General features: G+C 44.3%; 1 protein-coding gene across 4 annotated transcripts in view; it reads right to left on the bottom strand.

Moving 5' to 3' along the window:
* Positions 1-269: 269 nt before the first annotated feature.
* Positions 270-13,495, bottom strand: part of DAAM2 (dishevelled associated activator of morphogenesis 2) — a 125,584-nt gene continuing 112,358 nt past the window's right edge. For all 4 annotated transcript variants that reach the window (XM_026482846.4, XM_048225653.2, XM_057305089.1 and 1 more), the window contains 6 exons: positions 7,309-7,477; positions 7,044-7,151; positions 6,077-6,137; positions 4,792-4,923; positions 3,573-3,743; positions 270-3,347 (listed from right to left, as the gene is read on the bottom strand). In XM_026482846.4, coding sequence (XP_026338631.2) covers positions 3,126-3,347; positions 3,573-3,743; positions 4,792-4,923; positions 6,077-6,137; positions 7,044-7,151; positions 7,309-7,477 — 863 coding nt within the window. In that variant the 3' untranslated portion in view covers positions 270-3,125. The remainder of the gene's footprint in view (positions 3,348-3,572; positions 3,744-4,791; positions 4,924-6,076; positions 6,138-7,043; positions 7,152-7,308; positions 7,478-13,495) is intronic.

Genomic DNA, 13,495 nt, shown 5'->3' with positions numbered 1-13,495 from the left:
GTACCCCCTGCCTGCCTGCCTCCCCTCTGCCCTACACCCATGGGTTGGCGAATGTTTGGCAACCAGCTCTTGGGAAAAGAAAAAGCCAAATTCCGTGGCCAGTTTCAAGCTACCCGTACAATGTGAACTGGCTGGCAAAACTTTTGAAAATGTGACGATTGGTACTCTCAGGGTATACGTGAGCTGGCTCCACCCCCCACTAGCTGTGACTGCTCCCAAGCACACCTCAAGTCCCCGCACGGAAAGGAGGCACAGGTTTCAAGGCAGGCTGGATGGGGATGGTATGGATTTAATAGTTTTTAGTAGTACAATATACTCTTAGAAAAATGGTGCAGGTAAAAAGGACGCTGCAGACTTCGTACGTCAGCATCACGTCATCTGAGACAGCTTGGTGAAAGCAGCCGTGGCATGGAGACGTCCCTGGTAGAGGTTGGAGGAACAGTCATGGCACCCCAGTTGGTAAAAGTGGGATGGGGGTGGGAGAGCCTGGACTAGACCCTTCCCTCTCCACCTGGAGCATTTTTTTTCCCTCCTGCTGCCCCAAACACACCTGACTTCCCTCACCGGGGAGGAGTGGGTGCTGCTGCTGAGAAGGGGACAGGTTAGATTAACTGAATTTTACACTGGACACAAAATTAGACAGCTGGAGAAATTTACCTGAAGGAAGCAGGAGGGGTGAGAAGGACACTGGGGAAAGACTAAGGAACAAATATAATAGGCGTAAACATTTAGCATATCCAGGACCAACTTCACCATCTCCACAGGGCACCAGCCCTTCTTGCTGAAGCAACTGTGATGGCGCATGGTCCAAGGCACTGTTGTAGATCTGGCTATTCTACTGGCCAGAGCTAGAAAATAATAAATAGAGAAGGAAAAAATCTTTCAGGGTGAGAAGGCTGAGACCTGGAACAAGGTATGTGTCCTCTGTAAACAGTTAAACCAAAGTGTGCTTTTCTGTGGATCCCAAATGTCTTGAACAACTTCTGTATTCCTTGTCTTTCCTGGTGCCTATCCAGTCTTCCATGGCGAGTGGGAATGCCACAATTTGGACATGCTGGTTATAGAAGTGGAGCCCTCCCCTGACCCCTGCAGGGGAGGTTGACCTCAGCCCAGCCAGTCTGGGAGAGGACCTTCAGAGACCTCACCCACGACCTTCCTATCATCCCAATGCCAGCGTCTGGCAGTGGGGGCTGTCGGGTAGACAGATGAGTATAACAAAGCCCTCTGCAGTTGTTCTTCCTCGAAGCCTTCATCTTGCCTTCACCTGGACTCCAGGATGGTCTCTTCCCCTCTAGCCTGGCCAGGCTTGCATTTACGCACATCCCTCCCCCCGCAAACCAACACACATGCTGGGCTCACCAACCCTATGTGTCGTCCACCCCCCCCCCCCACAGCTACTCTGGCCCTACCCCAGGAATCTGATGTAGGGAAAAGATAAGCAGCTGAAGAGTGGGCCTAGCCCACCAGTGTGGCCACTGGCAATAACCCTGAGCTGGAGGAGTAGGTTGGAAGGTGAGAAACGACGAGAAGGGCCGGAAGATAGAATGACAAAGAGCTGGTTGATGGAGGGTCAGGCAGGCTGAAATCCGAGGATGATAGGTCAACTCTAGTGGGAAGAAATGGACTGAAAGAAGAGCCTTGATGGAGTTGACCTCTCCTTCCTTCTTTTAGAAGACAGAAGTTTTGTTCAGACACAGCCATTTCCCCCCCTCACCCCCACCCCCTTCAAGGACAGCTCAAGATGGACAGAATGGAAGGTGGGAGTGGATGGAAGGACCAGAATGGACCCCTTGGAAGTCAGATTGAAGAAATGAATTGAGGGGTGGGTCCCAGCCCCCATCTCTGATACCCAGCCTTCGGCCCTTGGTTCCTTCAGGCAGTGCACCCCCAGGGAGACTGGCCTTTCTCCACATTATTCCATCTCTCTAGCTTCCCCCGCCTGTTCTGGTGCCCAGTCTGAATGCCTCAGAGATCGCATGTAAATGCAGAGGGCAGCTCTGGCCCTTAGGACCATCTCAGGAATGGACACCCCAGGCCAGCCTTAGCCAGGTCCACTTGGTTTAAAGTGGTCTTCTGCAGCTGGATAGAGGGGGACGTCCCTGTGGCTTCTGCCCTGAGGCAGACCTTAGAGAGTGGGGAAGCGGTCAACCAGGGAAGCACCGGAGTGGAGCTAGGCGTTCAAGTGCTGCCCTCTAGTGAGGGGCTATCAGAATTCCCAGCCAACGCGTGTGGTCACTGTCTCACTTCAAAACAATGGTTGGGTTGTACAGAGGAGGTATGAGGAGAGTTTTGTTCCAGGGTACCTAGGCCCAAGGCACGAGGTGTGGTGATGATCGGGGTCTTTCTTGAACCCCTTCCCTTACCAGATTCATCAAGTACCTGATCATGAGCCATAGTTGTGGGAGCCCAAAGGTGAGTTCTGAGATTCAGGATTAGTAGATAGGAGGGAGATGGCAGGAGGGAAGGAAGAGAGAGGGACTTAAAACATGCGAGAGAGGGGCCAAAGGACTTGTGACGTAGGAAACAGGCACTGCTACTCTGTGTCCTGATGACTTGGTCCCTGCATCGTCCTCCTAGCACTTTTTCTGAAACCTATCTAGCTAGACTAATGCCTCTTCTTTTTCCATCCAAGAAGAAAGTTTGCCGCCAGATCCATGTTCCATTAAGCCTCCTCTTGGGGAATGGGGGCCTGCATTCTGTCACCCTGTCTCTCAGGGCGCCCACCCCACCATGAACTCCCTACTGCACCTGAAATCTGGAGAAGGCCCATGAGCCTGTCCAGTCTAGATCTGGAACAGTTGCGTGCCGACATGTAGGTGCCCTTGCTGGGGGTGGGGGGAGTGGGGGGCAGGGCTCCTTCAGCAGGGCCTGCCAGGGATGTCCAAGTCCACCTTGAAGTGACCCCGGGGGGCCAGGATGCAGAAAGGATAACGGAACAGGAGATGTGAGGAGCCCCTTCAGGTAAGTGTGGGGACCCCTGGTCCTCCCACACACTGCCCCCACCCCAGGGCCCAGCCCAGGGCTCGTTTAAACCGAGCACCAAATTGTCTAGGGATCGCGGTTACCGCCGCTCAGCCCCTTGGCCCACCCCCATCTCCCGCTTCCTGCTGTGGCCGGTCCCCAGGTCAATAATTTAGCCTGCTTATTGCCCGTTCCCGGGTGACTTCCAGGGCCTGGCTCCCCGACCGCTTGCGGCTGCGCTTCAGCTTGCATAAGTCCTTGTCAAACACTTCCCCTGAGCGCAGGGCTGACACCAGGTCATCAAACTCGCCGCCTTCCTCCAGCGCGCTGCCCGCGTGGGCCTTCCGCTGCCGCTGCCACCGCTCCCGCTCCCTTTGCTCCTTCAGCTGGAGGAGGAGGAAGAGTGAGAGGTGGGCTCAGGCCACAGCAGCCACCCACAGGCCAACTGTCAAACGAATGGCCTCCCAACTGGGCACTAACACCAAGGCTGTGCACCTTGATGCCTGTGTTGACCAGCTGGCCCCATTTTCCTCCTTCCTAAGACACCCTGTGTCTCCCCGCCTCCTCCCACTCTCCCCCTGGTAGCACCTCACTCAGCCCAGCCCACTCACCATGGCTTCCATGCGTGCCCGCCGTTCCTCCTCCTCTTTCCTCTTCCTCATGGCCTCCAGGTCCTGCCGGGCCTCTGAGAAGGCCTGCAGGAAGGTGTCGAAGATTCCAAAGAATTCGTCTGGCTGCATCTTGCTGTCCTGCTCCCCAAAGTGCATCAGGGCCTTGGAGAACTGTTAGGGGGAAAGGGGTGGTGAGATTCTGCCTCCCCCTCCACAAGAATGGTGAGTTTGGCCCATGTAGTGAGCTGGGTTCCAGTCAGAGCAGAGTCTGGTCCAAGACCGGGGACCTTTGACAGAGGGGAGCAGGGCTGGAGAGAGGGAGACGCCTGCTATCATCAGGGCAGGCACAAAGCTGAAGAAAAACCTTGAGGCTGACACCATGGGGAGGTAGGGGATCCAAGCTGGCTGACAGAGGCTGCCCAGAGCGACCATTGGGTCTGTTAAGGAATCAGGAGCTGCAGACCTTGGGAAGTACTTCCTAAGGTCACAAACTCAAAAGGACCCTGAGGTCACATAGTTATTGGGCTAATTTAACTCCTCTGTGCCTCAGTTTCCTCAGCTGTAAAATGGGGAAAATAGACTCTACCTCATGGTGTTGTGAGGGTGAGGTGAGTTAATAGATGTAAAGCCTTACTTCTAATTATATGTGTCAGGCACTGTTCTGACTTTTATTGACAGCTACCATCTCTAATTCAATCTAGAGTGTGCTGCCTGGACCAGCATGGGCATCTCGGGCCCACCCAAGACCTCCTGAGTGAGGACCCCTCCCACTGGGGTCCATGGGGATGTTAGTGTGAGGAGCCAGGAAGAAGCGTAGCTTCTGTGACCAAAGCTGAGCTCTGGAGTCAGGAATCTAACCCAGCTCTGCCTATGACAGCTGGGAAACCTTGGGCAAGTTTCTTAACCTCTCTGGATCTCAGTGTACATACTTGTACAGTGGGGTAATAACCTATAAGATGCCCAGAAGGTAGGTCATGAGATAAATAATATCAAACACTACATGTACCTATACCTGGTAAATGGATTATGGTCTTTGCAACAGACTTGCTACTGCTTTTCTTAAGGGAATGAGGAAATTATTTTTCCTCAAAGCTCCATGACTCTGAGTTTATCCCTTTGGACCATCTGGGATAGGAATGGGTGAAGGAACTGTGTCTATGTAAAAAGTGGGGGGTGGGGTTAGGATGGGGATCAGACTGGGACCTTGGGCCACACTTACCTTATCCCTGGCCTCATTCAGCTGGTCTTCCAGCTCTGAGAAGCTAAAGCTGGAGACAGTGATGAAGTCACTCATGACTGGGACAAACTTGTCATTTGGTTCCCGTGCCTGGCGCTTCTGATATTCCAGCTCCTGAGGAGGGAGAGTGATGTGCTGGTTAGACGGGCACCAGCATAAAAGTCAGGACTTCTGAGGGTCACCACATCTCCCACCCTTACCTGCCTAGTCTCATACAATTCTAAGGGCGGCAAAGATTTGAGAGCTATCCCTCATGTACCACTGCCATCTTTCTTTCTCTAGATCCTTGCTTCCCAGTGTGGTCTGGGACCAGCAACAGCATCACCTGGGACATCTGAAGAAACACAGACTCTCAGGCTCTAGCCCAGACCTAGGGAATTAGAATCTGCATTTTAGTAAGACCTGCAGGTAATGCATGTGCAGATTCGAGTGTGGGATGCATTGCTAAATCTCCTAGCCGATATGGATGCTGCTAGTCATGGGCCATTCTTTGCGTAGCACTTTAAAGGGCTATAAATTGGAAATTGCCCCCACCCCACCCCCACCATAGCGGCAATGAAAAGTTCTTTCTCATACTTACCTTCATTCTCTAACTCATTCTCCCTTTAGCTGCCTACCTCCCCTTTCCCCCAGTGAAGATGGGAAGGGTCTTGAGTTCCCAAATGTGGAGGACAAAGGATTGGGGCCATTGCCATATGGGACTAGTCTAGCCTAGGGCCAGAGACCATATCATCTGAGAAGCCATCAGAGCAGGAATGGTGATGACTAGACACCTGGGTGCAGCCCCTGGGTCCTCTACTGACCCAGGGAGAAGAGACATAAGGCAGGAATTTCTGGGGATAGCTGTGCCCAGTGTCACATACTATGTGCTACCTGTGCCTAACTGGCTTCCAAGGGATGTGGATACTCTTTCCTATCCACTTGAATTAGACTTAAGCATGGGACCAATTTATGATTCGTTCTCCTCTGGTACCCAGTAGACATGCTGGACAGTGACCTGGCTAGTCTCAGATGTCCCTTCATTGAGAGTCTAAGCCTAAGTAATCCAGTCACCCTTTCCTGAGGGCTAGCTCTGTTGCTGCCTATCACTTGGTCAAATGATAGACCCCCAGATAGCAGGCCCGCAGGTGGCAGACCCTGTCTGATTCATTTCTGTGTCCCAAAGTTCCTGTCTGGGGTGCTAGAATAACTGGCACAGGGTATGGCCTACAGCACAGACACAGGCAGCACCCCCTCAAACCCAGGCAGGCACAGATGATGTACTTACCACCTCAACTGCTCTGAGGCCCCTCCTGAGGTTGCCCACCTCCTTCTCCAGCTCTGCCAGGCTGTGGGGAGACACACAGGAAGGGAGAATTGCTGAGGGTGGTTCAGGCAGATGGCAGTGCAAAGCACAATGGCTTTGGAGTCAGTGTACCCATGCTCCAGCCCTGCTAAATCACCTCCCCTCTGTGCTCTGTCTGTGTTTCTATAAAATAACAGGGATAAAACTTATGTTCTGAAGATCCTTCCAGATCAGAAATGTTATGTTGAATATTGGGTTTCTAACACATGGCTTCTGACTTGAATTATTTTTAATACCAGCAAGTAACACTTAAAACTCTTAACATGGTGTCCCGCATACAGTAAGCATATGTTGCATATTAACCATTTTCCACTGCATTTCTGCTTCTATTGGAGATGCTTCTATCAGCCTATGGCTGTTCAGGTCTGACTTCTTGCCTGAGGCAGATATCATTGGTGCCACATCCTTATCTCCTTGGACCACCCATTGTAGTGTACAATCCTGACTTCCAATGACGTGAGCACTTTCTCTGGAGCCCAGAGCTCCCTCTGCCTGTACCTATGGCCAGAGTTATGCCCTGCCCAGAGACACTCAGCCAATGACTGACAGGAGATGGGGTATGATATCCTAGCTCCCTCACTTCTCAGTTGGGATAAGTTGAATACATGTCCTATGCTGTCTCACAGACCTCCCTGGAGGGATGTCCCAGGGGTAGCTGGTCCTCTGTTATTGGTATTCTTCCCACCCCTGGCTTACTTCCCCACTGCGTTTCCTAGGAGCATCTCTGAAATAAGGATTTGAGATCAAGTAGCCAGTCTTCATTTGGTTCTCCTAAAAGCAGACCCTGAGACACTGCCCATTCCTAGTCATCCTATAGTAGCGATGAAAGGAAATTTAGACAAGAGTGCTGTGATCACAGGGAGAAAGAAGACTTGGAAGGGCCCCTCACTTGACTTTGGCAGCTTCTGGAAGATGCTGTAGCTCTGAGGGCATGTTCAGGATGTCAGGGAAGTGCTTCTCCAGGATCATGATCAGGTAATGGAGCAGAGAAATGTTTCTGTGGATGAAAGGTCAGGGGTAAAGGAATGAGGGCCAAGAGGAAACTAGGGGGAGGGGCAGGGGAAAAGGCAAGGAGTTAGGGTTGGAAATGGGAGGAGGAGGGGAGAGGCCAGGGTGGGGTGAGATGGAAGATAAGGAAGCAGACAGGTTCCCACCTGTCAATGCTGGACTTGGTATCTGCAATCTTGTTGAGGCTGGCCACCCGGAACCCATAGGCACCCCCACGCTGCCCTTTGTTCATGAAGTTGCCAATGGCCAGGACAACCTCAAGCATTTGCCTTAGACGCTTGCTGCGGATCAGTTCTCTGGAGGCCAGCAGGATGGCTAAGAGAGGAAGGACAGGTCAGAACCCCACAGAAACTGGGCCAGGGCAGCTGGTCCCCTTGAATGCCAGGATGATGCCACCACAAAGTCCAGTCTTCAACTCTCAGAGGGGCAGAGACTATACCCACACCTCATGATCTACTCCATACCCACCCACTTCCAGGCAAAGCAGGTAAACTTGCCAAAAGCCAATTCAACAAATAATCCATTCTCAGAAGGTGCCAATTCTTCTTAATATATGTAAGAATATCTTTTCTTGCGTATATCCAAAGATTATTAATAATTCTTTCTATGGATATACGCAAGAATATAATACTTTCACTCTTTTAACAATTAAAATTTTAAATTTCAGCATTTTACATATTATGGGACTGTTTCTGCCTCTTTTGAAATGCTGTTTTATTTTCTTGAAAGAAAAAATCCCTATCAATTAAATTATAACATGTCACCAATATTCCTATATTTTTGTTCTATAAGATGATGGTATGCCTTGTAGTTGATGATATCTTTGATTTAATAGTTTACTTGACATCTTGTTGAATATCATTACATTTCCCCCCAACTTTTGGGCATTTAAACAATTTCCCCCCAATGCCTTAAATGATACATTTGCTAGAAATATAAACTAAGGTTAACAGTAATTGAAACTTCAGTATTGCATTCCAATGTGGATGCTCTGGCCCATCTCCAGGTATTATGCACTTATGGCAGATGCACAAAATTGGGATACATATCCTACACTGAAATTTTGGCTACTAAGTATGGAATATGCTATTTGATTATTAGTGTGGTGATAGGAACACCAAACCATCCCATGATTTTCAGCTTATGCCAAATTGAACATTCCTTAAGATGCTATTATGGATCTAAAACGAGAACCATCAGACCAAAAGTTTGCATAAATCCTAAAAGCAGTTAAAAGTAAGTAATTTTTAAAAAAGCAGCTGTAATGTGGAGATTCCCCAGGACCTCCCAGCTTGTACCCACTTCAGTGTCAGCTGTCCTTCCAGGACACTCTCTGTGCAGAGAGCCCCATGACCACCCTGGCCTGCAACCACTTCAGCTCCGGCCATCCCACCAGGGTGACCCCAGCCCACACAGCAACAGCCCCAGCCAGCCAAAGTCACCAGACACACATAGCCTACACAGGGGATGACCATACACAAGACCATTCCTTCAAGGTTTAGAGAAGTAGCTGTTCTGCCTATTCATAGAAATAAAGACTAAAAGTCAAGCAAAATGGGGAGACAGAGGAATATGCTCTAAACAAAACTAAACCTCAGAAAAAGAGCAAAATGAAATGGAGATAAGCAATATGCCTAATAAAGAGTTTAACAAAGAGAGAATAGGAAAAAAAATCAAAGTTAAAGAACGTAAATGAAAAATACACTAGAGGGAGGAGAGGAGATGAAGAAGAAGAGATCAGCAATCAAAACAGGGTAATGGAAAACAACCAAGCTGAACAGCAAAAAGAAAAAGGTTTTAAATTAGGACAGGTTATGGGATCTCTTGGACAACATCAAGTGAACAAACATTCACATTATAGGGGTTCCAGAAAAAGAGGAAAAGGGGTAGAAAACTTACTTGAAGAAATAATAGCTGAAACTTCCCTAACCTAGGGAAGGAAACAGACATCTGGTTCAGGAAGAACAGAGAGTTCCAAATAAGATGAACCCAAGGAGGTCTACACCATGACATATAACAACTAAAATGTCAAAGATTAAAGATAGAGAAGTTTAAAGCAGCGAGACAGAAGGAAAGTTACATACAAGGGAAACCCCCATAAGACTGTCAGCTGATTTTTCAGCAGCAACTTTGCAGGCCAGAAGGAAGTGGCAGGATATATTTAAAGTGCTGAAAGGGAAAAATCTATAACCAAGAATAATTTACCCAACAAGATTATCATTCAGGATAGAAAGAGAAAAGAGTTTCCCAGGCAAACAAAAACCAAAGGTGTTTATCACCACTAAACCATCCTTACAAGAAATGTTAAAGGGACTTCTTTAACTGGAAAAGAAAAGGCCATAACTAGAAGCTATATATATATCAAACACAAACACATAGAAGCTATCTATATCTATCTATATCTATATCTATATATATCTAGAAGATATGGATAGATAGATATAGATGAATGAAAAGATGTAAAATATGACACCATATACATAAGATGTGGAGGGGGGAGTAAAAATTATTTTAGAATATGTTCAAACTTAAGTGACCATCAGCTTAATACAGACTGCTATATACTTAGGATGTTATATATGAACCTCACGGTAACCACAAATGCAAAATCTATAATAGGTACACACACAAAAAAACAAAGATAAAGCTGATATTAACATTAAAGGAAGTCACTAATCACAAGGAAAGAGAGCAAGAGAAGAAGAAAGGAACAGAGAAAAACTACAGAAACAACCAGAAAACAAATAACAAAATGGCAATAAGTATATAATTTTTGATAATTACTTTAAAGGCAAATGGTCTAAATGCTCTAATCAAAAGACATAGAGTGGCATGATGGATTTAAAAAAATTATATGCTGCTTATAAGAGATTCACTTCAGACATAAAGACATACAGACTAAAAATGAAAGGATAGAAAAAGATATTCCATGAAATGGAAGAAAAAGAAAGCCAGGGTAGCAATACTTACACAAAATGACTTTAAACCAAAGACTGCAATACGAGACAAAGAAGGGCATTACATAATGATAAAGGGATCAATCCAACAAGAGGATATAACAATTGTAAATATCTAGGCACCCAACATTGGAGCACCTAAATACATAAAGCAAATATTAACAGACATAAAAGGAGAAATTGACAATAATACAATAATAGCAGGGACTTTAACATCGCACATCAACGGATAGATAATCTAGGCAGAAAAATCAATAAGGAAATAGTGTTGCTCAGTGACACATCAGACCAGATGGACTTAGATATACACAGAACATTCCATCCCCAAATGACAGAATACACTTTACAAGTGCACATAGGACATTTTCCAGGATAGATCACGTTAGGCCACAAAACAGTCTTAATAATTTCAAGATTGAAATCATATCATGCATCTTTTCTGAACACAATGGTATGAAACTGGAAATCAATCACAAGAAGAAAACTGGAAAAACAAACACATGGAAGCTAACCCATGTACTGAACAGCGAATGGGTCAATAAGAAATGACAGGAAATAACAAAAATACATGCAGACAAGTGAAAATGAAACCACAGTTATCCAAAATCTTTGGGACTCAGCAAAAGCAGGTCAAAAAGGGAAATTTATAGCAGTACAGTTATACTTCAAATTTAAAAAAAAAAAATCTCAACCTAACCTTATACCTAAAAGAACTAGAAAAAAAAGTCCAAGGTGAATAGAAGGAAGGAAATAAAAGAGCAGAAATAAATGAAATAGAGCCTTTAAAAGAATGGAAAGTATCAATGAAACTGAGAGCTGATTTTTTGAAAAGACGGGCAAAATTGATAAGCTTTTAGTCCTATTCATCAAGAAAAAAAGGACACAAATGAATAAAATCAGAAAGAAGTGACAACTGACACCACAGAAATGCCAAAGATTATGAGAGTACTATGAAAAATTATATGCCAACAAATTGCACAACCTAAAAGACATGCATTAAGCCCTAGCAACATATAATCTTCCAAAATTGAATCAAAAGGAAATAGAAAATCTGAACAGACCACCTACTAGTAACAAAATTGAATAAGTAATCCAAATACTCCCCAATAAACAAAAGTCCAGGACCAGACTGATCCACAGGTAAATTCTACCAACCATTTAAAGAAGGGTTAATAACTATTCTCAAGCTCCTTCGAAATATAGAAGAGGGAGGCAATCTTCCAAATATATTCTATGAAGACAGCATTACCCTGATACCAAAAGCAGACAAAGACACTACAAAAACAAAAACCAAACTAAACCAAAACCAAAACCAAAACAAAACACCCTACAGGCCCATATCCCTGATGAACATAGATGTAAAAATCCTCAACAAAATATTAGCAAACTGCATTCAACAATACATTTTAAAAAATCATTCACAAACAAGTGGTTTCATTCCAGGGAGGCAATGGTTCAATATTTATAAATCAACATGATACATCACATCAACAAGAGAAAGGATAAAAACCATATGTTCATTTCAGTAGATGTAGAAAAAGCATTTGACAAAATTCAACATCTGTTCATGATAAAAACTCACAACAAAGTAGTTTTAGAGGGAACATACCTCAACATAATAAAGATCATATATGAAAAACCCACAGCTATCATCATACTCTATGGTGAAAAACAAAGCTTTTCCTTTAAGATCAGGAATAAGACAAGGATGTGCACTCTCACCCCTTTTATTTAACATAGTAGTGGAAGTCCTAGCCATAGCAATCAGACAAGAAATAAGAGGAATCCAAATTGATAAGGAAGAAGTTAAACTACCACTATTTGCAGATGACATGATATTATACAGAGAAAACCCTAAAGACTCCACTAAAGATCTATTAGAATAATTGAATTCAATAAAGTAGCAGGATTCAAATTAATACACAGAAATTGGTTGCATTTCTATATGCTAATGATGAAGCAGGAAGAGAAATTAAGAAAATAATTCCATTTACAATTGTACCAAAAAGACCTGGGAATAAACTAATGAGGTAAAATATCTGTACGCTGAAAACTATAAAATATTGATGAAAGAAATTGAAAGTGACTAACATAATATAATAAAAAATATTATTAAAAAAATCTAATCAACATTCTTGATTTGTACAAACAAACAAAAAGAAAGAAAGACATTGAAAGTAAAACAAATGGAAAGATATTCCACACTTGTGGACTGGAAGAATTAATATTATTCAAATGTCCATAATACCCAAAGCAATCTACAGATTCAGTGCAATCCCTATCAAAATACCAATAGCATTTTTCACAGAACTAGAACAAATAACCCTAAAATTTGTATGGAAGCACAAAAGACTCCAAGTAGCCAAAACAATCTTGGGAAAGAAGAACACAGATGGAAGTATCACAACTGCAGATTTCAAGATATCCTGCAAAGCTGTAGTAATCAAAACAGTATGATACTGGCACAAAAATAGACACATAGGTCAATAGAATTGTCTAGAGAGCCCAAATATAAACCCACAATTATATGGTCAATCTATGACAAAGGAGGCAAGAATTTACAATGGGGAAAAGATTATAAATGGTGCTGGGGAAACTGGACCATTTCTTCCATCAGACACAAAAATAAACTCAAAATGGATTAAACACCTAAATGTAAGACTTGTGATGGGTAGTAAGGAGGGCACGTATTGCATGGTGCACTGGGTGTTATACTCAACTAATGAATCATAGAGCTTTACATCAAAAATAAAAAAGATTATAACAGAAAAAAAAGAGAAAGAAACCATAAAACTCCTAGAAGAAAACATGGACAGTAATCTCTTTGACATTGGCCTTTGCAACATTTTTTTTAGATATGTCTCCTTAGGTAAGAGGAACAAAAACAAAAATAAACTATTGGGACTACACCAAAACAAAAATCTTTCGCAAGCAGATGAAACCATCAACAGAACAACAAGGCAACCTACTGAATAGAAGGTATTAGCAAATGATATCTGATAACGGGTTAATATCCAAAATATATAAAGAGCTTATATAACTCAACATCAAAAAACAATCCAATTTAAAAATGGGCAGAAGACCTGAACAGACATTTCACCAAAGAGGACATACAGATGGTTAACAGACACATCTGCTCAACATCACTGATTATGAAGGAAATGCAAATCAAAACCACAATGAGATATCACCTTACACATGTCAGAATGGCTAAAATCAAAAAAATAATATTAACTGTTTTCAAGGATGTGGAGAAAAAGGAACTCTTGTGCACTGTTGGTGGGAATGTAAATTGGTATCGCCACTGTGGATAACAATATGGAGGTTGCTCAAAAATTAAAAATAGAAATACTACATGATCCAATAATTCCACTGA

Source organism: Ursus arctos, unplaced genomic scaffold (genome assembly GCF_023065955.2).
Source record: "Ursus arctos isolate Adak ecotype North America unplaced genomic scaffold, UrsArc2.0 scaffold_31, whole genome shotgun sequence".
Taxonomy (NCBI): domain Eukaryota; kingdom Metazoa; phylum Chordata; class Mammalia; order Carnivora; family Ursidae; genus Ursus; species Ursus arctos.
The sequence above is the reverse complement of the archived record's forward strand: the minus strand, read 5'-3'. Positions and strand labels throughout refer to the sequence as shown.